The sequence below is a fragment of the Pagrus major genome, chromosome 6, assembly GCF_040436345.1.
Source record: "Pagrus major chromosome 6, Pma_NU_1.0".
Classification (NCBI taxonomy): domain Eukaryota; kingdom Metazoa; phylum Chordata; class Actinopteri; order Spariformes; family Sparidae; genus Pagrus; species Pagrus major.
Window position 1 is genome coordinate 4,331,337 of NC_133220.1, and position 23,134 is coordinate 4,354,470.

Here is a 23,134-nt window from a genome sequence, read left to right on the forward strand (position 1 = left end):
TGCGTTTGATATTGAGGCGATCCAAAGGTAACAAAGTAATCAAGTTACTTTACTTTACTATTATGAGACGTGGATTATATTTCTGATTACATTCATACAGAAGCATTTTTTAAATGAAATGTCATCTTTATTTTCTTTGCTCTTCATGGTATTTAAACGTGACGCTGTTGTTTTAGTGGCATCTGGCAGTGTGTTCACAGATTGCAACCAACTGAACATCCCTCGTGTCATCCCACCCTGTGGTGGCCACTAAAGAAAAAAAAAAGATGAGACTCTGGACTGGTTTGTCCATCAGAAACATTGTGGAAAAATAAAACTCCTGCTCAATGTGTGTTTTTCTTTTAACTTTTATTGTTTTGACATCATTTCATAAAGTTTACACAAATCTGTTCACTTCTCACACAGATATTGGACACATTATTTTGTAGGGGTGTAACGATACATCGATCCGGATCGATTTATCAAGTCAGTGATCAACGATCCAATAGCACTGATGCAAAGTGGAAACATCGATTCATATCGATCGTTAAAATATGCTTTTACTATTTTGTAGCATGTGACAGTTTGGTATTTATTATTACAACAATGAGACTTTACCTGGTTAAATAAAGTAAAATGGCGTGAGAATAAAAAGGTAACCAACATGTACTTGTTTAAAAAAAAGGGTCAGTGTGAAGGAAGGAAGACGTGTTTCTCCTGTCGGTCAGTGAGAGTGCAGCAGGAAGCCAGAGAAGATGCTGTAACCGGCCGGTTTCCCTCTCATCCCTCTGTAGTCTTTAGTCTCCAGCCAGACCTCCTGATCCCTCGACAGGTAGACGGCCAGGCTGCCAGACGTCACCTGGAATCAGTGGATGCATCGTTTAAAACCAGAGACGTAAAAAAACAAAAATAATTGGATTTTGAGGTGCTGAGTCTTATTTGTTTTTTGTGCTCAACAGAACTAAAGAAGTTTTACTGAATTTGGTCGTGTTGTTTTATTGTACCTGTCTCCTGTTGCGGCGGTGATCGCAGAACGGTGTCAGCAGATTGTTGTCCAGCTTCATCAGAACGCACAGTCGGTCCTCCAGAGAGGCGTGAAACACAAAGAAGTACGTCCCAGGAACCCGACACCTGCGACACACAAACTGAACTTATTCTCCCGAAAACTGCAATTTTATAAATTATTTTGGAAGTGAATTTACCCATTGTGGGATAAAAAAAAAGTCTATCGATCTATCCAAAATAATTTAGTTTGACCTCAACAAGAATAACAAATATTCTGACTCTGACAAACACGATCATCCGTTTCTGTACGATGTGATCATATAACTGGTGGCTTCACACCTGAAGCGTCCCGTCTCTGTGTTGTAGTCATCGTTGAGGTTGGTGATGACGTTGGTGAATCGGATGACGCTGGACTTGTCCGGGTATTCGTTGGTTCCTCTGGCGACGCTGAAGGCTGCTTTCAGTTGGACGCCGGCAGTTCTGCAGAAACAACACAGTGTGATGCTCAAAGCTACAAGTGGTACAAGTAAAAATGAGCTGCCACACAAGGGTTGCTCAAGGGTTTGTCTGATCACCTACCCTGGATCTCCTGGAGCTCCTGGATTACCATGCGTCCCTGGGAGCCCAGATACCCCCGTTTCCCCGCTCTGACCTCGTTTACCGGGCCATCCCATCTCCCCCGACTCCCCCTTCTCTCCCTTCTGAGGGCCGCGGCTGCCGTCCCACGGCGTTCCTGTCAATGGCACCGACAGGCTGGTTATCGTGTACAATGACCATCCAGTGCAGTTTAAAGGAATAGTTCAACATTTAGAGAAACACACATTTTCTTTCCTAGAGTGAGATAAGAAGACAAACATCAGTCTCGTGCTGTGTTTGGAGCTGGAGTCAGGACGGTGACCTAAACCTCAAGCTAAGTTTGTTTCATCCACACACAAGGAAAAGTGAAATGGCCGCCACCCTCGGATCCATTTTAGACCTTTTTTACGTCCTTTGACGCCAATTTTTTCATGCTAATAGTTTGATATTTAGCTTCGTTAGCATGCTTTCAAGCATACACTGTATTTCTGTTGACTTTATGAAAAATATTTCTGATTTGTTTTTCTTCTATGATCAACAACACTTGCTCTGTGTGGGTTGTTTTTTAGCATTTTGTCTTTTTTTAAATTGAAACGCTGACTGTTAAAGAGGAAAACATGAAACGAGGGAGTGAGGGACATGACAATCAACAAATGTCAACAGCTGGAATCAAACTGGATGTTTTGTCCTCGTGTTGCATTTTTATCGTAAAGATTAATTTAAGCAGTAAAATTAAACCCTTTTTATTAAAACATTTTTAATTTACACTAAAGGCACATAATGCAAAGTCAATACAATTCTCTTGATTATCATTTAGTTTGTATCCAAACAATCTCTAGATGGATCAATATGGCCTCTCCGAACCTAAACAACTCTGTTTGACTGTTAACAATATGTAGCTGTGTCTCAATTCAGGGGCTGCAGCCTTCGAAGGCCAATAACGTCACAACGCGGCACGAAGGCTGTCCCAATTCAAAGGCTCCTTCAAATGCACCCTTCTTTTCCCTCTTTTTGGAGGACACACCGCTACCATCCTTCGCGGCCTCCCATATCCCAAGATCAAGGGAAAGAGAAAATGGCAACATCAAGCAGCGCAGACGTGACATTCAAAAGTAAGTAGATGCAGATGTTAAACTTCAAGGGACTATAAACCCTCCAAATTGTAGCATTCAGTTAAAATACGCGACACTGGTAATGCTTTGATAGTTGTTATTCACCAATGGGTTAATGTTTATTTTGTAATGTTGATAATTCAATTTAGATTTGACACATTTTGTCGTTATTTTGATACACACGCAAATAAATGTACACGTTTGATAGATTTGCACCAAAACAGACTTTAATGCATCTCTTCAGTCACAATCGTTACTTAAAAGGTAAGGGCGGGAACACCTGGTGACGCAACCAGGAAATACTCCGAAGGATAGACCGTCCCATTTAACAACAGTGGACGTGGCTTTCGAAGGTCTCTCCGAAGGACTCGCCTTCAGAGGCCGCAAAGGCAGCGTCCTTCGACGGACGCAGCCGCTGAAGCGAGCCAAATACTTTGTGTGTCGGATACCTGACTGTCCTTTGTCTCCTTTGTCTCCGTCACGACCGTCTTTGCCGGGCATCCCAGGAATACCTGAGGATGGAGAGAAGTGTAAACAAACAACAACAACAACAACAGATAAACACATGCACAGATACTGCATGTGTAGACATGTACAAACCTGGCATCCCTGGCATCCCTGATGCTGGGCAGGTCTCCATGGCAACCAGCAGGGGTATGGCCAATGAGAGCAGGGCGCCGATCACGAGGAAACAGTGATGGAGCATGATGGAGGACCTGACAGGGAGACGAGGAGAGAGGAGAGGAGGTGAGACGTGGAAAGGAAGGAATAGACAAGAGGAAAGTGGAGAGGAGACGAGGAGAGAGGAAACAAGGAAACAAGAGAATGAAAATAAGTGAGGATGAGGAGAAGAAAAGAGATAAAGGAAAGGAGATTAAAGAAGAAAGTAGAAGGAGAGAAGAAACAAATAGAAATGAGATGAAAGGACAGAGAAGTCGTGACCAGGAGAAGAAAGAAAAAGACTTGATGAACAAGGAGGGATGAGAAGGAGACGAGACGAGGACAGAACAGAGGAGGAGGAGATGAGAAAAGTAGGGAGGATGATTTGGGGAAGGAAGACGAGGTAGAGGAGAAGGAAAGACAGAAATGGGTGAAGGGAGGACAGGAGGAGAAAAAGGTTTAAAACTAGATATGGAAAGAAGAAAATGAGGTGAGGAAGGAAAAGAGGAGACCAGAAAGGAAACGAGAAGCAGCCATATTAAACACTGCTGTAGATCAAACAACCTGAAACATCTCCAGCATTAAAATACAACATCTGACTACTTTTGATGACTTAAGTAAGGTTTTGAGTGTAATGGAGTATTTTCAGGAGGAAAGAGGAGGCGAGGGAAGAGAAAGATGGAGGAAGACGAGGAGAAACGAGGAAAAGAAGCGACTTGATATTTTGGTTCAGTCTCTGGTAACAATACTTAAATCTCCCACATCTCCTCTGAACAACTGAATCATCTGCTGACAGGAAATGAAACTAAATATTCTGTCAGATTCTCCTGATCAAATATCAAAATTTAATTTAAAACACACAATCACAATAAACGGAGTGACAGGAGATCATTTAGTGAACAGAAGCAGATTCGTAATTACACAAATAAATGTAACTGAATTCACTTTATTCAGCTGTAAACTACACATACTGTAAATGTAGAAATTTAAAGAGGCACTGTGTTGGAGAAGAAATTTAACTCAGAATTTTAATATTTACAATATTAATGAGGTAATAATACAAACTTTTTTCCATAAATGAATAAACAAGCTGTTCTCATTTGAAAATAAGGTCCCAGAACACTGTTTGAAGCTAGAAAGGTGGCAGGGTCCGCCACATATAAACAAAGTAAAACAGTATAAGCTGTGTTGTCCTTTGAGGTCAATTTGTTTATTCAGTCATGAAAACAAAGAGTTTGAAGTGAAGATCTTCCTCTTCTCATTAAAACTTCTTCCTCTGAACTACAGAATGCTCCTTTAAGTTATAAATAAAATAAATGTAAGAAATGATTCAAACTCACCTGAGAGCACAGACTAACAGGTAAATAAAAAACCCACCACGGTGAGTTCAAAGCAAACTGAAGTGAAGCTCCGAGTCCTGCAGCAGCAGCAGCAGCCAGAGGAGGAAGGCGACACGGAAACCAACGAATCAGCAGCTTTTCAGTCGGAAATGATTTTCTGAGCCGCCTGAACGTAGTTCTGCAAATCTGGGAGGTTACTGAGACAGAGAGAGAGAGAGAGAGAGAGAGACGATGAACACAAATCCTGAAGCATTAGAGGAGTTTTTAAATCAGCTAAAGTACGTGGACACCCGGGTCAGACTCCAGGGTCAAATGTTGGCAGTTCATATTTCTGAAAACCGCTGATGAGTTCATATTTCGGCTACATACTGTATTGACATTTCTACAAAACATCATGTTCACATCATGTTTACTTACTTTCATCTCAGGAGGTGGAGTCCAAGGGTTTCAACATTTGTAAGCGTAACTGAGTTTGAGTTTTTCCATCACACCTGCCGGCCTGGCTCTCCCGGAGCAGCCGGGGTTTTGCATTCCCATCACAACTGTGCTACCTGCTTAAAAAGGTGCGTCTTAAAAACAATGACGTGTTTGTCTCGATCTCCACGGTACCATCAAAGTTTTTGGAGGAGAAATTCAAACTTTTTCCCATATGTGAATAAACAAGCTGTTCTCAGAGGAAAATAAGGTCAAAGAACACCGTTTGAAGCTAGAAAGGTGGCAGGGTCCGCCACATATAAACACAGTAAAACAGTATAAATTGTGTTGACCTTTAAGGTCAGTTTGTTTATTCAGTTTATTCGGTCATGAAAACAAAGAGAGTTTGAAGTGAAGATCTTTCTCTTCTCATTAACATTTCTTCCCCTAAACTACAGAATGCTCCTTTGAGTAATACATTTAAAAAAATGTAAGAAATGATTAAAACTCACCTGAGAGCACAGACTAACAGGTAAATAAAAACCCACCACAGTGAGTTCAAAGCAAACTGATGGAAAAACGGCAATTGTGGCGACAAAAACAGGTTTTTCAGGCCACAACAAGTTCTTTTCCAAACCTGAACCAAGTGTTTTTTGTGCCCAAACCAAACCAGAACATAAGTACAACGTTGTCACCACATAAAATTGAAAAACTTAAGACATAAAGTTGCAACATGTCTGTGGTTGCAGGAAAGTGGGTTTGAACACCTGGACCTTCCAGCGACTCCTTCAGCCCGGTCACAGGAATAATATGTTGGCTTTGTACATCCGCCACTGAAAATAGTCCCCAAGAAATAAACAATTTCCATCCGTTGGCGTCACGCTGGAGCAGGTAAGGTGGACCAAAATGGATGGATGAGGTTTAATGAGGAAACTGAACAGACCAGGAAATGGAAAACCAAACAGCAGGATCACAGAAACACAGCTAATGACTCGACAATGACTGACAGAAACACTGGACTGAAACGTAAACTTAACTCACGAGGAGATGAGGTGCAGGTGGAGCGAGGCCGAGAAACACAGGTGAGGGACATGAACAGAAAAACAATAGAAACAGAGAAGGGGCTGAAAAAAAAACTGGAAAAACACTGGAAGGAGTGAAGAGCTAACGAGGGAGATGTAGTGCAGGTGTGGAGGGAGAGCAGACTGAGGAAGTGCTCAGGTAACAGGGCGGGGCTAATTAAACTGATACAGGGCAGGTGTGGAGGGGAAATCAGGCAGGTGAGGAGCTCAAGAACACAGGAGGGGAGACAGAGTCCTGGATAAAGGGGCAAAGACGCAACAAAACCCAGAAAACAAACACATAATGAAAAAGTCTTTTTATAAACAAAACTTCTGTAAAGATATTTCTTTATTTACATTTTTATTTTTATTTAACTTTTCATTTTGTTGCAATTGTTGTGCATGAGTCTCCAAACCTGTTTTTATACCATGGTCTTTTTTCAGTCACTCGTAAAACACTTTGATTTGTTCAAAAGGTGCTTTATAATAATATGAATAAAGTTTGATATGTTTGTGAGCCGTTATTAAGATTTATGACAGGAAATATTGGACTTGAGAAACTTCAAGAAGCCAGAAAGTATTGCGAAATGAATAAAAACATTGATGATGTTGGTATTTTCCCAGATTGTGAATGTATTTCACAATCAAATCTCTGTGAAAGCTGTTTTTACTGCCGCTACAGAAACTCCCCCCGCGAGCCGATGGTGCACCAGCTACAGTTTCTCTCCGAGCGTCCACGACCTTTAACTCCGACCATCGCAGTTCAGCTTCTGACTCATGACAGGATGTGTTCTTACAAGAAGCAGGTTTCAGCAATTTGATCAAAAAATAACACAAACTTCCAAAACTCACACATTAATGAGAGGAAGAGGTCAACTGAGGACGTGCCAGAGTGGCAGAAGTGTAGAGGAAAGAAGAAGTGCAAGAGCCAAAGAAATGTTTCACTTCCAGATCCTTCAGAGGAGGGTCGCACGAAGAAATCTGAAAACTGTACACGTTAAACACCACCAGGAAAACTCTTTATGACCTACATCAGCAACAACACCATCAGCAAGACGACTGCTTATACTGTAGTTATTGTTAACACCTGTCACCTGGGAGGATTCTGAAAATGAAACCCATCATTTAGTCTGGTGGTGCAGCAGCAGAACCGGACCTCAGTTTTATATTGGCCTTGCTGCCGAGCTTTATTTTGCAACTTTAGCTCAACAGATGTTTCTCGATGTTACCATCCTCTGCTAAAGTGATCGATATGATAAGTACGAACGAGAGATAAACACTTAAAGTGGTTCGTGCAGGGAGGAAACTGTGGATGAATATCTGTTTCATCGTTAGCCTAGCTTAGCATAAAGACTGGATGCAGGGGGAAACTGCTAGCCTAGCTCTGTCGATATTCTGACCTGACCCATTGGCCAAATGTCAGTTTGCTTTTATTAGTATTTTCCACATGTGGATGTGAGGAGATGTCTTGACCTGGTTTGTTCAAGGTTTTTAAAGATGTTGTTACAGTTTGGTGTAAAAAAGGTGAGAACTCAAATGCAAAACACGAGGGAGGCAGTCAGGATAGAGAACGAAGGAACTTTATTTAACACAAGCTGAGTGACAAAAGTGTAAATCCCAAAAATACAAAGTAGAAACACAAAAGCTAAAACAAAGTAACAAAGTACAACTCAGGAAAAAAAACCAAGAGGAACAAAAACCAGAAACGCAACACGAGGAAACACAAGGGCTGATTACAAACAAGGCACAGGTGAGCACAGGTAAAGGGCAGGAAATCAAACAATGGGAGGAACTGAAGAAGCAACACGGGAGCATAATTTCAAAATAAAACGGGAAATAACAGAATCACAAACCGAGTCAAAACAAATGTTTCAGGTGCACTTTGTGTAAAAGACTTCAGCGAGTTTGGTAAAAAAAAGTCAGGAACAAGTTTTTTTAAGGTTTCTTCACATTAAGTTTTTGATCACTTTCTTCTGAACCGTTGCACTGAAAAATAAACTGGCATGTAATTTAAATTCATGTATATTAAGATTTAGATCTCATGGAAGCAAAGAAAAACAAAAAAAGATCAAAATAATCAATATAAATGCCTTTGTTGAGTCAAAATTGTTACATTTTTTATTCCATTGTTCAGATTTACTACAAACTTTTCTTACTAAATGCATTTTTTTTTACTTTTACTTTTTTCTGGCAGAAATGAGCTTCCTTAAGATCTGGATCCAGATTTATATTAAAACATTTAGAGATACTTTTCAGGATTATTTGGGGGAAGTATGAACACTGAGTGTATTCAGGTGAAAGCAAAGATTTTAATTAACAGGAAATTGACTGAATTAAACTCAATTATTCTACAATAACACAATAAAGTGTGCTTACACTTCAACAGCAGGAGGCTCCATCAAGAAAGTTGAGCCCGACTCTATTTTTGCTGATTTCTGTTAATGTTGCAATCATATCAATGAAAAATATAACTAATGATAAACCTTTACCTTTAATAAACACATTCATTAGTTTTTACATTATGAAACTGTGAACTTTGATGATGCGTTTCGAGTTCTGGGAGCTACGACAAAATCAGCGAATGCCTATAAAATCTGCGTGTCATTCCTTTAATCTTACAAAACATGCCCACATTCAGTGATAAAACTTTCATTTTGTTTTAGCTGCACTCACAGACAAAAACAACATTCAAAGACGGTTACATAAAGGGGGTGCAGTCTCAGGTGTTCAGCACCGACTCCATGTTGTTGTGGCTGAACTTTACTCCGAGAAGAGCAGGAAGCCGCTGAAGATGATCTGCTTGTCTTGGGTGTCCCTCGCGTCAGTGTCTCTCTGCTGGTCCTTGAAGGACTCGAGCCAAACCCTCTGTCCGACTCTGAGTTGTAAGACCGCGCCGCCCGACAGCACCTGGAACACAACACGAGGTTTCAGTAAACTTACTATACTATCAAAGAAATCACTTTAAAACATTATGATGTCCTGTGAACCATACGTGGTCCCAAAGCAGCCAGTGTGCTGTTAGCAGGGCGCGTTGTGCAGGTTGCTGCTTCACACCACGTTGACTTTTTCTCAACTTGAGACTTTTAAGAGTGCTGCAGCTAAAACCAGTCCAGTCGCCACGCCAGGATGTAATGTTTGCAGTTCGGGGGGATTGTTGTGGCGTTACTAAAAGCCAACAAGGCTGCAGAGAAAGACCGACTGCAGTTTGAGTCACCCCACTGTGACCCATTTTTTTTTTAAGGAGACTTGTGGACGTGTCGGCTGTTTTTGTGACAATCCGGCTAGTTTTCACTGGAAGTTGGACTGTCTTCATCTGTGATAGTGGCGCAATACCAAAACAGGTATTTTAAGCTAAAATCATAAAGTAAGAACAACTGGAACATCTGGCAGTAAACAGTGTCAGGATACAACAGCCAAGTCTCAAGATATATTCAGTATGAAGCTTCCTCACAGACAATTGAAGGTGTCAAGAGAAATTCGGATACTTGCGATGTCAAAGTGCAGATTTTGTCCCTATAATGTGGCCTGACTCCTGTTTTCTCGTCATACTAGCTATTGCCACTAGAGGGCTTTTTCACCAGAGGGGCGCAAGTGCGATGAGTTATATATCAAACGAAAGCTCTTGATGAGCTCTTTCTCCTGTCAAAAGGGCACCAGAAGTCTTAACCAATCCAGAGTTACTAATCAAAAACAAAAATCACCTGATCTCCGTTCCCTTTGTAATCACAGAAGCCCAGCTTGTCGAACGGAGGGTCACTGGCTATACGCAGACAGATGCTGACCTAAAACACACAAAACAACTGTGATGCAGACTGATAATGATACACAAACACAAAACATGTACGGAGATATCTTTGCAAAAACATCACATTATGAAGCAGTGCAGCGGGAGGACGGACAGCGGCGTCTCACCTTGGCGACAGAGTTGAAGGTGAAGTAATAAACACCAGAAACTTTGCAGGTGAAGTGACCCGTGGCTGCGCTAAAGACCCCGCCTGTGTTGACCACAGTAGTCTGGTAGGTTACGATCTGATTCACACACACACACACACACAGACACACACACAACATATTACAGATTTGAAAGCATTTCAGAACGAAACAGCTGAGCGACAGAGCGTGTGATGGACGACAGACTGAACCTGGTTGAATGCAGGATAACTGGAATCAGTCCTCATCACTGAGAAGGCTGAACGGGCCTGCTGAGGGGAGTGTACACCTGAGAGGAGAGAGGACACACAGGGACACATATCTGTTGTTTCAGGTGTCTTTTTCTCATAATCATTACCTGACCAGAGGTTTCTAGTACAGGCCTATTCAACGTCAAGGAGGCAATGCACCATTCATTCCACTTCGTTTATTAGTTTTCACAATTGAAAAAGAAATATTAACATTTGTTATCCTGTGATTTGGACATAAATAACCATATAGGGCTTCCAAAACTGAGGTTGTTAAAGGGCCGTAGGTCTGCTCTCGTTTGTGCTCATTGTGTAACTAGTAATGTTTAAATCATGGATGTATCATAAGAACTAGATGCTGGACTCAAAGATGTCTCCCTCACACTGTGGTGAAACTTGCTCACTGAGTGCACGAGCCCAAAAGGTGTTCAGCCAACTGGACATGTGCAGTAATGTCTAAAAAACCTTCATGGTTTGAAAATACCTAATACAAGCAGTGATAGTTGACCTTGGCTGCAGCTCGAGGTGTCATGCAACAGTTTTCGACCTTCTCCACACGTACACGGGTATTCACACCAACGGTATAACGTGCAAAAGTTGGCTGTCAAGCGCACACCAAAGCAGTGAGGCACAGAGGGATGGCACCCCGAGCCTTTCCAGGCCGACCTAGAGCCGGTCACCATGCACCGCCAAAGGAAATGCACCCAGTGGAGGCCAGCCAGCCTCGTTTCTGAATATCTTCACCCTGGCAGGAGTTTTCCAAGAAATCTATACGTGTGTACGGAAGGCCCAAAAAAACACATAGAAAAAGCTTTGTTTTAAGAAATGCCTGTGTACGTGTGGACACGGTCTTGCAGTGTTTTATAACGAAGCCCTGAGGGGCAAGTGAATTATTTTTTTTCTCTGATCCATTTTCAAAGTCTGGTCTAAATTTTCTTCCCCTCTGAGTTGAGATCTGGTGGGAAAAAAGTTTTGCCAGGATAATCGTTCAAAGTTCCTTAACTTATTTTTCAACTGTGAAACTGTGCAGAGAAAACAAAAATGTTTTCTGAAAAAAAAAATCAGTAACTTACAGGACCTGTATTTATTTAAACTACGCTGTAGGCTCGTATCATTACCTTGCCCGATGTTCTTCCCTTCTGGACCAGGGCGACCGGGGAGTCCGGGGTGACCCGCTGGTCCCACTTCTCCTTGGTAACCTTTAGGACCCATGAGCCCTTGCCTGCCCCGACTCCCCCTCTCCCCCTTCAACCTCAGCAGGACGGCTGGATCCACCGGACCGCTGGCCATCACAGCTGGAGGAACAGACGGATGATTAATATTAATGAATAACTGACTTTTTTGGCCACTTGTGGGCAGCAGACACAAGTGGATATGGCGATAGTGATCTACAACCGTGAAGTTTTGCGCTGAACAGCAAAACAATGAGCCGAAACTCACTATAAAGGACGAAGCAAACAAACCAACACATACACCTTAAACAAAATCAAGTTCTGTCCGACGCAGAAGCCGTCTGAACAACAGAACCTGCAGGTCAGAGCAGGCGGTCGATCTGTGTTTGACCTTTACCTGGCTCTCCTTTCTCTCCCTTGGCTCCAGCCCGTCCATTTCTCCCGGGGATTCCTGCTTCTCCCGCTCGGCCGTCCGTCCCCGTGCAGCTCACATCACATTGGCCGGTCGTCAGAAGCAAGGCAACGCCCACCAGAACCAACAGCCCATAATAACCTCCCATGGTCCAAAACAGTGGATTGAACTGTCGGTGATAGAAGAAGAAGAAGAAGAAGAAGAAGAAGAAGAAGAAGAAGAAGAAGGAGGAGGAGAAGAAGGAGGAGGAGGAGGAGGAGGAGGAGGAGGAGGAGGAGGAGGAGGAGGAGGAGGAGGAGAAGAGCACTTAGTATTTCTCATTGAGGAGACAGTGAACTCTTGGAAACATCATTAAATCTTCATGTTAAGAGGCAATTTTACAAGTGAATATTATAAAAATCGTTAACTGAACAGATAAAATATGAAAATGTTAATTGTTGGCGTTGTGGTCGTTGACGGGACTTTTGACAATTAAAAATCTATAATAATTTTAAACTAGAATGTCACACTTTTCTCATACCAGCCACCTAAATACACCATCAAGGTCCATGCATTGTTCTCACAATGTTAAAGAAAGTGAGAAAACATTCCTGGATCCGTCTCTTAATCCGGATCCACACCAAAAGTCAGTGAGGTCTATTCTGGGCAGAGACACGTCCTCTGTCCAAGTTTTGTTGAAATCTGTTGAGTAGTTTTTTAGTAATCCTGCTGACAAACCAACATAACAAGGGTGAAAACGTAATAATCTCATTCTAGATTCTTAAAATGTAAGAAATGGAGTAGTGAAATTACAGATTTTGTAACGAGGAAGCGTTAACGGCAAAACATAACTCAAACGTTACATAATTTAAAGATAAAAGTAAGCAGATAATCACCCAAAGCCACGTTGTTTTTCACAATATAATTTCTGTCGCAGAAACCAGAAAAACAATCTTATTTCAACTCTGACGCCTGTGATTATTCGTCTGGTTTGCAAAATATACAGAATTCACTACAATCTAAAAATACAAAATGTGTGTTAACAAGTTGAGACCCAGCATCAGTTACTGAATAACAGTGGCCAACACCACAAAAGCTAAAATTTAACACAATCTGAGACACATCTGTGTGAAGCATCTTTGATAAACACATCTGGAATCACGTCGATTAATCTTTTATACAGATTTTCATCCTTTTCAACGGAAGATGTTTGAAGATCGCTGCAGAAAAATAATCCGTGACACAGACTTCTAGTTAAATTACCTTTAAACGACAAAATGTTTGTGTCATGTTGTTGTAATGTTGACAGAACAACATAAACAAAACACAAAGCTGTCAGCATGAAACGAACGTTGATGATTTTTACTCACCAGACGAGTTTTTATGTCTCACCGGCTGAGATCCTGAGCAGCGATGAACGGACGGGATTTCCTCTTTTAGTGAACAGATCGAGAAATCTTACATGACACACACACACACACACACGCACACACACACACACACACACACACACAGCAGGGAAACGAAACTCCTGATCTGACTTTTTTCTTAAATGTGTGACCAGTTTGATATTTCTGATCAGGCTGTAGTGTTTTAATTTTACCTAAATCCTAAAAATGATCCACCCTGCAGTCAGGCTACCTTACTGCCCTGTTGCCATGGTAACATCCAGTGACACCTGTTGACCAGTCACAACTACATCTTACAGTAAAGAGCAACACGTGGCTCATAAGCTGTGATTTATTTCAGGATGTTGTGCTGAGTAATGAGAAGAGAAAACAGATTTGATGGACAGAAGAGAGGAAAATATCCTGAGTCTGACTTTGCTGCTCTTGTCGACTCCTGGCTGTGTTTTCTCTGTATGTTTGTTGTATGTTGCACCCTGAAAAATACTGTGTTGTTGAGACTTTGGTCATTTATTAAAGCATTTTTTATAATGTAGCTCCAAGTGTGTGACTATCTCCCTTCACACCTGGACTTTAATCCTGCTCAGCTACACCTGAGCATTGGCCTCAGTCTATGGAGGACCACAAGTGTCACGGAAATAGTAATAAAGCATTTAACTAATTGTACAATAAAAATAGACACTAGTAAATGAGTTTACAAATTAATTTGTTTATCTATTAATAAATACACTAGATTACAAAGTCATTCATTGTTTGATATTTTAATGGGCAATAAAAAGAGGAATTACAAATGAAACATTAATCCATCAATAAATAGTTCAAATTTTAAAAACAACATTTCACAGTCGATAAGAAGATCATTTAAAAATACATTAATGAATTTGTAAATAATACAACTGTTGTTCAAAAAGAGAAATAAATAGCTGGATTCACATTTTGAATTAAAAAGACAGATTTTAATCAGGCATTTTAAAAAAAGGAATTTTCTGTATTTTCATTTACCTGCTGCTCATCTGTGAGTCTGTGGCGCCATCATGTGGTCGTATGACACAAGTGCAGCAGGCTGATACATAAAGAAGTCTGTAAATACAGAACACGGCTTAAATAACTTTTATTTAAATTACATTCATATTGCATTATACTCACTTTTGTTTAAGTTTACAGTACAGTCTACTTTTAATTCTTCGTCCAAACTTTGGAGGTTTAAGTTCAAGTGTTATGTTTGTTGCTAAAAAGCCAGATCTTTCTCTAAAAGGAGATAAATATTGGACTTAAATTCACTCCACTGGACTGATATGTTACGTATATAGGATATGTCTTTGATGAAGGTGTAAATAGGCGACTGTGTGGTAATATAACACCTTTATAATGGTAAATTATACACCGATCAGCCAGAACATTAAAAGAACTGAGAGGTAGAGATGCTATTTGTACCTATTTGTGGCTTCAAGTTTAGCCCTCCCATCACACCTCACTGCTAGTTTGTTTAGACAGAAAAAAAAAAATCAGCCAATGAAGATCTTTCTCTTCTGAATACATTTCTTCCCCAAAACTACAGACTACTCCTTTAAAAAACTGGATACAGTGTTGGAGGTGCATGAAGTAAAAAATAAAAAAAAAAGCTCGACTTCCCGGCTTTAAAAATTACCCGGATCTTCTGCGTTGTGGAGTTTGAGCTCAAGACGACCGACTAACTAACTTGAATAATGAGAAACTGATTGAATCGTGGGGCTCTTCTAAACTTTACAGATTTTATTGGACCGAATGGCTCAAATTATTTTAGTCAACGAGTCATTTCTCGGTGGTTGTGGCGCTTAAAAAATGTATTCACCATTTTTGCTTCTTTCACAATGTAAGCTTATGAGAAAAAGTTGGCTTCAGCTGGCACCGAGATGTTAGAGGTGGATTCTTTGGGTCCTGAGGGTTTTGATGTGAGGCCTCCAGGAATTAGACTCGTTCCAGTGCATCACACATATGCTTGATCAGATTCGGATCGAGGGAAGCCAAGTCGGCGTCATCAGGTGTTCGGACGGTGCCGGGACCAAAGGTTTCACAGCAGAACACTGTGTTGCAACAAGACGATCAGCGTTGTTCACTTCACCTGTCAGTGTTTCTACTGTCGTGGACTGCTGTTTTTCACACATGCGTTTATCTTTAATGTTTTTCACCTCTGTGCGTTCTTCTCATCATCACGTCTACCTGAGTTATTCTTTGACTACGTAGATCTTTCCTTGTGATACCTTCAGCGGGAGTTCATTCAAAGTGCCCATGCATGGAAACAGCTGGTCGGTGAACGTGTGTGTGAAGGTGTATATGTGTGTGTCAGTATCAGGATCAGAGAAGGACAGTTTTCCTCTGCTCCAGTACAGACGAACTCTGATCCTCTGCAGCTCCTTCTTCACTGGGAGATCAGCGAGGAGACATCCTAACGAGCGTGCGCTGTATTTACCGTTGAAGAACTCTATTTGCCAAAACCCAGATTTAATGCGTCCCTTCTTGTGGAGAGACTCTGCTGCCGCACCAACGAACCAGGCTGCATTGTCTCCAACTTCAACATCCCAGCTGTGAGTCCCTGAGTCAAAGCCCTCACGACCCCAGACGGAGCGATGGTAGTCGTTCCTCTCTGGGTTTTCAGGAAGCTTCTGTCTCTCTCCACGTCTCACACTGGTCAGATCTTCAGACAGGATAAAATCTGGATGAGCAGAGTTTGGATCCAGAATCACAGGAGCGTAGGAGACCGTCTCCTTCATCTTGTTCCAGATGTTGAAGCTCAGGTTGCCCAGGTGTTTGGCCACGTCTATCAGAGCTCCTGAGAGCAGCTGTGGATCCTCCAGCAGGGGGCGCTGCTGGACTCTCTTCACTGCAGCCTTGTAGTTCTGCAGGAATGAGACGTCTTCAGCTCTCAGCTCCTCCTCTGTGGCTCTGATTGTGTCTGAGAGAGCTGCTATGTCTTTACTCAGAGCTTCAGTCTTCTCCTTCATCATCTGACTCTTCTGCTCCTCTTCCTCCCTCAGAGCAGAGATCCTGGCATCCTCTTCTTCTTGTAGAAACTGATGAAGCTTCTTAAACTGCTCCTTAATCTGCTTCTCTGTATGTCGGGCCTGGACCTTGATGTGTTTTGCTGTTTGATCGCAGTTTCCTTTAACTTGTTCAAAGACCTTCAGTTTCTCTTTTAGGGGCTTCAGGGACTTCTGGAGCTCCTCTTTGTGATCTTGTGCAAACTCATGGATGGGTCTGAATCCATGTGTTTTTGAGTCTCTACAGGCGACACACATCGGCTGCTGATGGTCCAGACAGAAGAGTTTCTCAGCGTGCAGACTGCAGAGAGGCTCAAACTCTGCTGAAGCTCTCTGATGTCTCTCCTGTAAGAAGCTCTCACACAGGTTCTTTAACGCCAGGTTACGAGGTGGATCACTCCTCGATGATCTCCTCTTACAAACTGGACACTCCTGGACAGGTTTCCCTCTCCACCATGTCTGCAGACAGTCTCTACAGAAGCTGTGGCTGCACGTCAGGACAACAGGGTCTTTAAAGATGTCCTGGCACACGGGACAAGACAGATCCTCCTCTGATCGGAAAGACATTTTCTCCCTGAGTGAGGCTGAACATACCAGGCTGAATGGTAAACAGGAAGTCGTCTATCGTGGCTCCAGAGAGCTCCCTGAAATAAACTTACATAAACTGGGAGTCGTCGTCTCCCCCCCGCCCTTAAACTCACAGCCAGCAGCGTGTTGAAGGTGCAAAACTCCCAGTATTTCCCGTCTGAAGCTTTCCTCCCTCAGGGGATGTTATGAGTCTGTTGAGAAAGAGATTCTCATTGTCCGTCTCTCAGTGTGTCCGTGTTGCTTCCTGGTGGAGGAAAAATAATCTGTTTCCTGGTTTGTCTCGTGTGAGTTGGAGGTGGAGCTTTGTCTGGCAATCAAAGTCAAACGCAGAACCATTAAGGAATGAATAAGGCATGAGTTTCCTTTCACAGCTCTATTTTAGGATTTTTTATTCATCAAGGACGGCAGTAAAACACTATGCACTTGTATTTTTATGCACTTGCCTCCTGGGTAATGTTGTTATAGAGGACACAGTTCTAGTCCTACAGCCAGACAGGATTTAACTCATAAAGAAAGTAATAATAATAATAAAAAAAAGACAGTCTAATGCTGTTGTTTGGTAAATAAGGTTACAACTTCTAAAAAAGTTAACAATCACAGTAGGGTCTCAAATACAAATAGGCAACACATGCATCAAAGAAAACCAGGAAGGAGGTGTATATTAGATAAAGTCGCTTGTTTTGGTAAAGTTACCAAATTAACTTGACCAGTAGAAAGTTCCCTTGTGAGCCATGTAGCTTCCAACCAATGCTGAAGCTGCGAGCAAAGAAGCTTTGGACCAGGACGGGCCGGGTCTGGCCGGGTCGCACGCTAACTTTAGTAAATATCTCTTCAACATAGGCTAATACATAGACATCATACTATAACATCATCACTGTTATTCCTCAACATTCAAATCAAATCAAGTCAATTTTATTTTTATAGCCCAAAATCACAATCATGTTGCCTCAGTGGGTTTTCTGTGGAAAAGTCCTTTTTAAAGAGGTCATTTTATGCAAATTTTTTAGGTTCATACTTTTATTTGTGGGTCCTAGTAGAGAAGCTTTACATACTTTAATTTTCAAAAAACACGTTATTTTCTCACATGGTGCATCGCTGCTGCAGCATACATGTTCACACTGTGTATTGAACGCTCTGTTTTAGCTGCAGAGTGAGACATCTCACCTCTGTTCAATCTTTGGTGAGAGTTGCACGTTACTTAACGGGCAGGATGCAGCCAATCAGAGGCAGAGTAGGGCGGGTCATGCCCTACTCTGATTGAACCCATGATTTAATAATTGAATAATATGCTGTCAATTAAATATGTAAGTGAATTTTTTTATTTTTTTTGCCTCAGTGAACATTTCTTGAGTCGACCACAGCTCCGAAAAACACAAGTCAACAGTGGAGAAGCTGATGAAGTTGCACGGGAGGTTTGAGAAGACGACGTTCTTGCTGTAACATTGAAATCTCTTACAGGCATCACATTGTAAGAAGAGAGGGGGCGAGTATTTGATATATGAAGAGTAAAAATGTAGCTACACAGTCGAAACAATATACTGAACATAGAAACAACAACAACCAGAAGCTTTTCTGTATTTTCTTTTTACAGATTGGTTATATTCATATCACATCATCTTCACCGACTGGCTTGTTTTGTTGTCACAGAGACGTTCGATGGTAATATTTTCAGTTGGTGTTCACTCTTATTACTAATGTATGGAAACAGTCTGTCAGTGAAGGTGTGTGTGAAGGTGTGTATGTGTGTGTTTGCATCAGGATCGGAGAACCACAGTTTTCCTTTGTCCCAGTCCAGATGAACTCTGATCCTCTGGAGCTTCTTCCTCACTGGGAGGACGGTGGAGTGATCTGATGGGGAGACGGCTGCATATTCACCATCAGATAACTCTAATCGCCACAACCCGGACTTGATGTCTCCCTTCCTCTGGGCAGACTCTGCTGCCACACCCAGGACCCAGTCTGTGCTGTCTCCAACCTCGACATCCCAGCTGTGAGTCCCTGAGTCAAAGCCCTCAGAGCCGAGGACGATGCAATAAAAGTCAAACCTCTCTGGATTATCAGGAAGCTTCTGTCTCTCTCCACGTCTCACACTGGTCAGATCTTCAGACAGGAGGAGTTCTGGATGAGCAGAGTTTGGATCCAGAATCACAGGAGCGTAGGAGACCGTCTCCTTCATCTTGTTCCAGATGTTGAAGCTCAGGTTGCCCAGGTGTTTGGCCACGTCTATCAGAGCTCCTGAGAGCAGCTGTGGATCCTCCAGCAGGGGGCGCTGCTGGACTCTCTTCACTGCAGCCTTGTAGTTCTGCAGGAATGAGACGTCTTCAGCTCTCAGCTCCTCCTCTGTGGCTCTGATTGCTTCTGAGAGAGCTGCTATGTCTTTACTCAGAGCTTCATACTTCTTCCTGATCACTTTACTTTTTTGCTTCTCCTCCCCCCTCAGAGCAGAGATCCTGGCCTCCTCTTCCTCTTCTAGAAACTGATGAAGCTTCTTAAACTGCCCTTTAATCTGCTTCTCTGTGTGTCGGGCCTGAAACTTAATGTGTTTTGCTGTCTGATCAATGTTTCCTTGAATTTCTCTGTAGACCTTCAGTTTCTCCTGTAAGGGCTTCAAGGATTTTTGGAGCTCCTCTTTGTGATCATGTGCAGCTTCATCGACGGGTCTGAATCTGTGGTTGTTGTGTGTTTTTGAGTCCCTGCAGACGACACACACCGGCTGCTGATGGTCCAGACAGAAGAGTTTGAGTTTCTCTCTGTGCTGCCTGCAGAGAGCCTCTGCTGAAGCTGAAGCTCTCTGATCTCTCTGCAGTACGAAGCTCTCACACAGGTTCTTTAACACCAGGTTACGAGGTGGATCGCTCATTAAAGGTCTCTCCTTACAAACCGGACACTCATTTATCTGTTTCTCTCTCCACCATCTCCGCACACAGTCTCTACAGAAGCTGTGGCTGCACATCAGGACGACAGGATCTTTAAAGATGTCATGGCAGACGGGACAGGAGAAATCCTCCTCTGAACAAGAAGCCATTTTCTCTTTGTGTGAAGCGAGAAACTACACACCGTGCAGGACGCCGGAGCAGGAAGAGAGACAGTTGTGTTTCCTCTTCTGCTGTAACAACTTCCCTCAGTTACTTTCACTGTTTGTTTTCCAGTCAGCAGCACGTTGAAGTGAAAGGAGTCAGTATTCCAGTGTTGCGTCCACGTTCCTCTCTTCCCTCAGTTATGCAGATTCATGCTATCGTGTTTCTCAGCGTGTCCGTGTCTCCTTTGAGGGAGAAAACAGAAACCAAACTCTATTTCCTGTTTGTCTCAGATGATGTCAGGTGAGAGGTGGAGCTTTGTCGGGACATCAGTGTGTCACAGTTTATGGGGAATTTACGATGAAAGCAAACGATAAACAAGCTGGATACAATCTATCACACCTCATTATGTCAACATACTTTTCCTGAGAAGGGCACAAGAAAAAGATGGCAGGTTCTGGCATGTGGGCTGCAAAATTGTTGTGACCCAGATCTGGCTCACATCCACCAAACACACCGTGTGGAACGATTGGGCCGTTCGCTCATGTCAAGTTCACACATATGAGGAATTTTCTGTGGTCTGTTGGTGCAGAACAACAAACAAGATATAATACAAATATTAATACAAAGATGAAAAACAGAAAAAAGTGGGAGTGCAAATTGTTTGACGTGGATTGTGAAAGGTCAGAGTAGAGATGGATGTTGCATGTGCATTAATAATAGGTGTTTGGTATCTGAGCCACCAATCGGGCCAAACCCGCCACATGTCAGCCAAGAGCGAGCCAGACTTGGGCCAGATCCAGACCCAGAACCAAACCCAACATCCAGTGAATCTCTAAGTGAGGAGGAGTCATTAGAGAAAACAAAAGCTGGAGTTTATTTTGGCTGTTCAGCTTCCACCTTTGGGTTGAGAGTCATCTTCTTCCCGTCTACACCAGCGACACACCTGAAGTTTCCACGTGTCAATCATACTCCCACATTATGAATTTCTTGTTTAAACAGGACATGAAATAACACATAACACCAGGACAGAGAGACATCAGGGAGGCTGATCAGGAAAATGTATCGTTTCCAAACAACTGTTACAAAAGGGACTTCCCGACAGGCTGCAGATGTAAATGAGCTCTGAGATAACTGAGGTGCACTGCATCACATGGCAACATTCATGTTTGATATTGTACACGGAGGTGAGTTTTGAGAGACGACCCTAACAGCAAAATCCCCGTCACCCTCGGTCTTCAACCTCGACCTGGGAACATGTGACAGAGCTTTTTCAGAGGATCTCAGGCGGTGAATGGGTGAATGAAGATGTAAGAAAGCTCCAACAAGTACCAACATAAGTGTTGTTTTTCAGCCCTCGGGGTGGTTTCATGGTGAGATAAGACGTGTGGGCGGTCGGGGGTCGGGGGAGGCGACGCTTATGTTAAAAAACGGGTTTGGCTCATCAGTGCTGCGTCTCTCCGCCCGTACCTCAGGCTGTTTGGTTGATTGTGGCCTCTCCACGCTTCCTTGGTATCCTTCTGCTATTTCACTGGAACGTGAACATTTTCTTCCTTTTTTAAAATGACTACAAATTCAATCCATGTGAAGTTTTCTCAACCATCAGAATCAAATCAGTCCAAAAATAAGAAAGAAACAGAGAGATTTCACATAAATCCTGATTAATGTTTGATAGAAAATCTTAATTGTCAATAAACTGTGAAATTGTTACTCAAACACTTAATAAATTATTTTTTAGGATAAATCAAATATTGAAATGGCACAAAAATATTAAGTAACGAGCGTCTCAGTTCTCAAAGTTACTGTGAAGAATGAAGAAAACGTGTTACTGGTAACTTTTGCACTTCCCCTCCGTGTTTATTGAACTGTAAGGTTTGTTTAAAGGGTTTTCACATAATAATGTAAAAATAATTTAATAAATATGAGAGTAAAAGTCAGGTTTATCTCAGTAGACTCACTGTGAGCAGAGTAGAAGTTGGTGATGAAGGTGAAAGTAACTCAGGTGATGAAGAACACGAACCGACAGATGATCAAGCAACTCTGATCAAAGCTTTTCTGTTACAGTTAACGACTGATGAAATCTCATTATCTCAATGATCATTTTGATTTAACTGATTTAACTCCTCCTTATACTCAACTACATTCATTTGATAAGTTAAACATACTACCAAGAACTTTCAAATGGTTCTGAAACAGTCTCAGTTCATCATTGTTGCCTCTTAATGACGTTAAAAAGCAAACAAAACCATCAGCAGGAGGATTTTATAAAGGCATTAAAATAACGATAGTTACAGTCACATTTATTTGACATTTTGACCTTTAAGTTGAGCCTATATAATAAAAGTAGATGAAAGATGTACATGTAATTAAAACACATAAAGTCAGTGTTTGAGGCCCATATTTTATTTGTCTCTGCAGTCTAAGTTTAATTTGTTTCATCGTCTTTCTTTGTCGTCTTTTGTCCAAAGTGTCACCAGAAACAACAAGAACGTGAAAGTCTCCTGTAGCAGCTTTAAGTTAATTACCCTGCAAAGTCAGTTTAATAAACATATTTAATATAGAATATATCACATTTTGAGTTATTTCACAACTGTTTCTTAATATCTTTAAGGCCGAGGAACGTAAACTGTTTATTGTCGCAGCAAAGTCAAACGAGTCTAATGTGTTTTTTGGAAACATTTCCTGTGGGTGTGATAAAGTGTCGCTGTGTTGTTGGTTTATCTTGTTTGGTCGCTGCTGAGCAACCGAGAGCAGACAAACATCCTCTCACACACACACACACACACACACACACACACACACAGACACACACACACACACACACACACACACACACACACACACACACACACACACACACACACACACACACACACACGTTTTAATGCTTCAATGTATGGCCTCTTTTTGTTGTTTTGTTGTTTTGAGATCATAAAGACCACATGACATCCTCTGACACACACACACACACACACACACACACACGGTATGTTCACAGATGCAAACATCATGGAGGGCGGTGTCCTCACTTTGTTTTAGCCTCTCTCTCTCTCTCTCTCGCTCTCTGTCCAGCCCCTACTATTGGTTGGCTCTCGACCAATCATATTGCCTGTGGTCGCCCACTATACAATGTTTTGCCCCCTGAGCAGTGACTTCAGTGTGAAGTCCTCTCTTCTTCTCTACTTCATTGAATCCTCAGTGAGACTCACAGACTCACC

General features: G+C 42.1%; 4 protein-coding genes across 4 annotated transcripts; all 4 read right to left on the bottom strand.

Moving 5' to 3' along the window:
* Positions 1–331: 331 nt before the first annotated feature.
* LOC140998112 (complement C1q subcomponent subunit C-like) lies at positions 332–4,780 on the bottom strand. The gene is made up of 7 exons (XM_073468265.1): positions 4,673–4,780; positions 3,273–3,388; positions 3,122–3,184; positions 1,564–1,717; positions 1,324–1,464; positions 984–1,110; positions 332–838 (listed from the first exon to the last, which is right to left on the bottom strand). The coding sequence occupies exons 2-7, from the start codon at positions 3,376–3,378 to the stop codon at positions 704–706; spliced, it is 726 nt and encodes a 241-aa protein (XP_073324366.1). The 5' UTR covers positions 3,379–3,388; positions 4,673–4,780; the 3' UTR covers positions 332–703.
* A 2,931-nt stretch (positions 4,781–7,711) lies between these two features.
* On the bottom strand, positions 7,712–13,335 carry LOC140998111 (complement C1q subcomponent subunit A-like). The gene is made up of 7 exons (XM_073468264.1): positions 13,259–13,335; positions 11,895–12,078; positions 11,444–11,620; positions 10,290–10,366; positions 10,060–10,176; positions 9,849–9,929; positions 7,712–9,054 (listed from the first exon to the last, which is right to left on the bottom strand). The coding sequence occupies exons 2-7, from the start codon at positions 12,055–12,057 to the stop codon at positions 8,908–8,910; spliced, it is 762 nt and encodes a 253-aa protein (XP_073324365.1). The 5' UTR covers positions 12,058–12,078; positions 13,259–13,335; the 3' UTR covers positions 7,712–8,907.
* Positions 13,336–15,425: 2,090 nt separating this feature from the next.
* On the bottom strand, positions 15,426–17,035 carry LOC140998402 (E3 ubiquitin-protein ligase TRIM35-like). Its single transcript, XM_073468686.1, has one exon. It carries the CDS (start codon positions 16,876–16,878, stop codon positions 15,499–15,501), a length of 1,380 nt encoding a protein of 459 aa, XP_073324787.1. The 5' UTR covers positions 16,879–17,035; the 3' UTR covers positions 15,426–15,498.
* A 1,467-nt stretch (positions 17,036–18,502) lies between these two features.
* LOC140998531 (zinc-binding protein A33-like) lies at positions 18,503–19,924 on the bottom strand. The gene has a single exon (XM_073468847.1). It carries the CDS (start codon positions 19,922–19,924, stop codon positions 18,518–18,520), a length of 1,407 nt encoding a protein of 468 aa, XP_073324948.1. The 3' UTR covers positions 18,503–18,517.
* Positions 19,925–23,134: the final 3,210 nt, after the last annotated feature.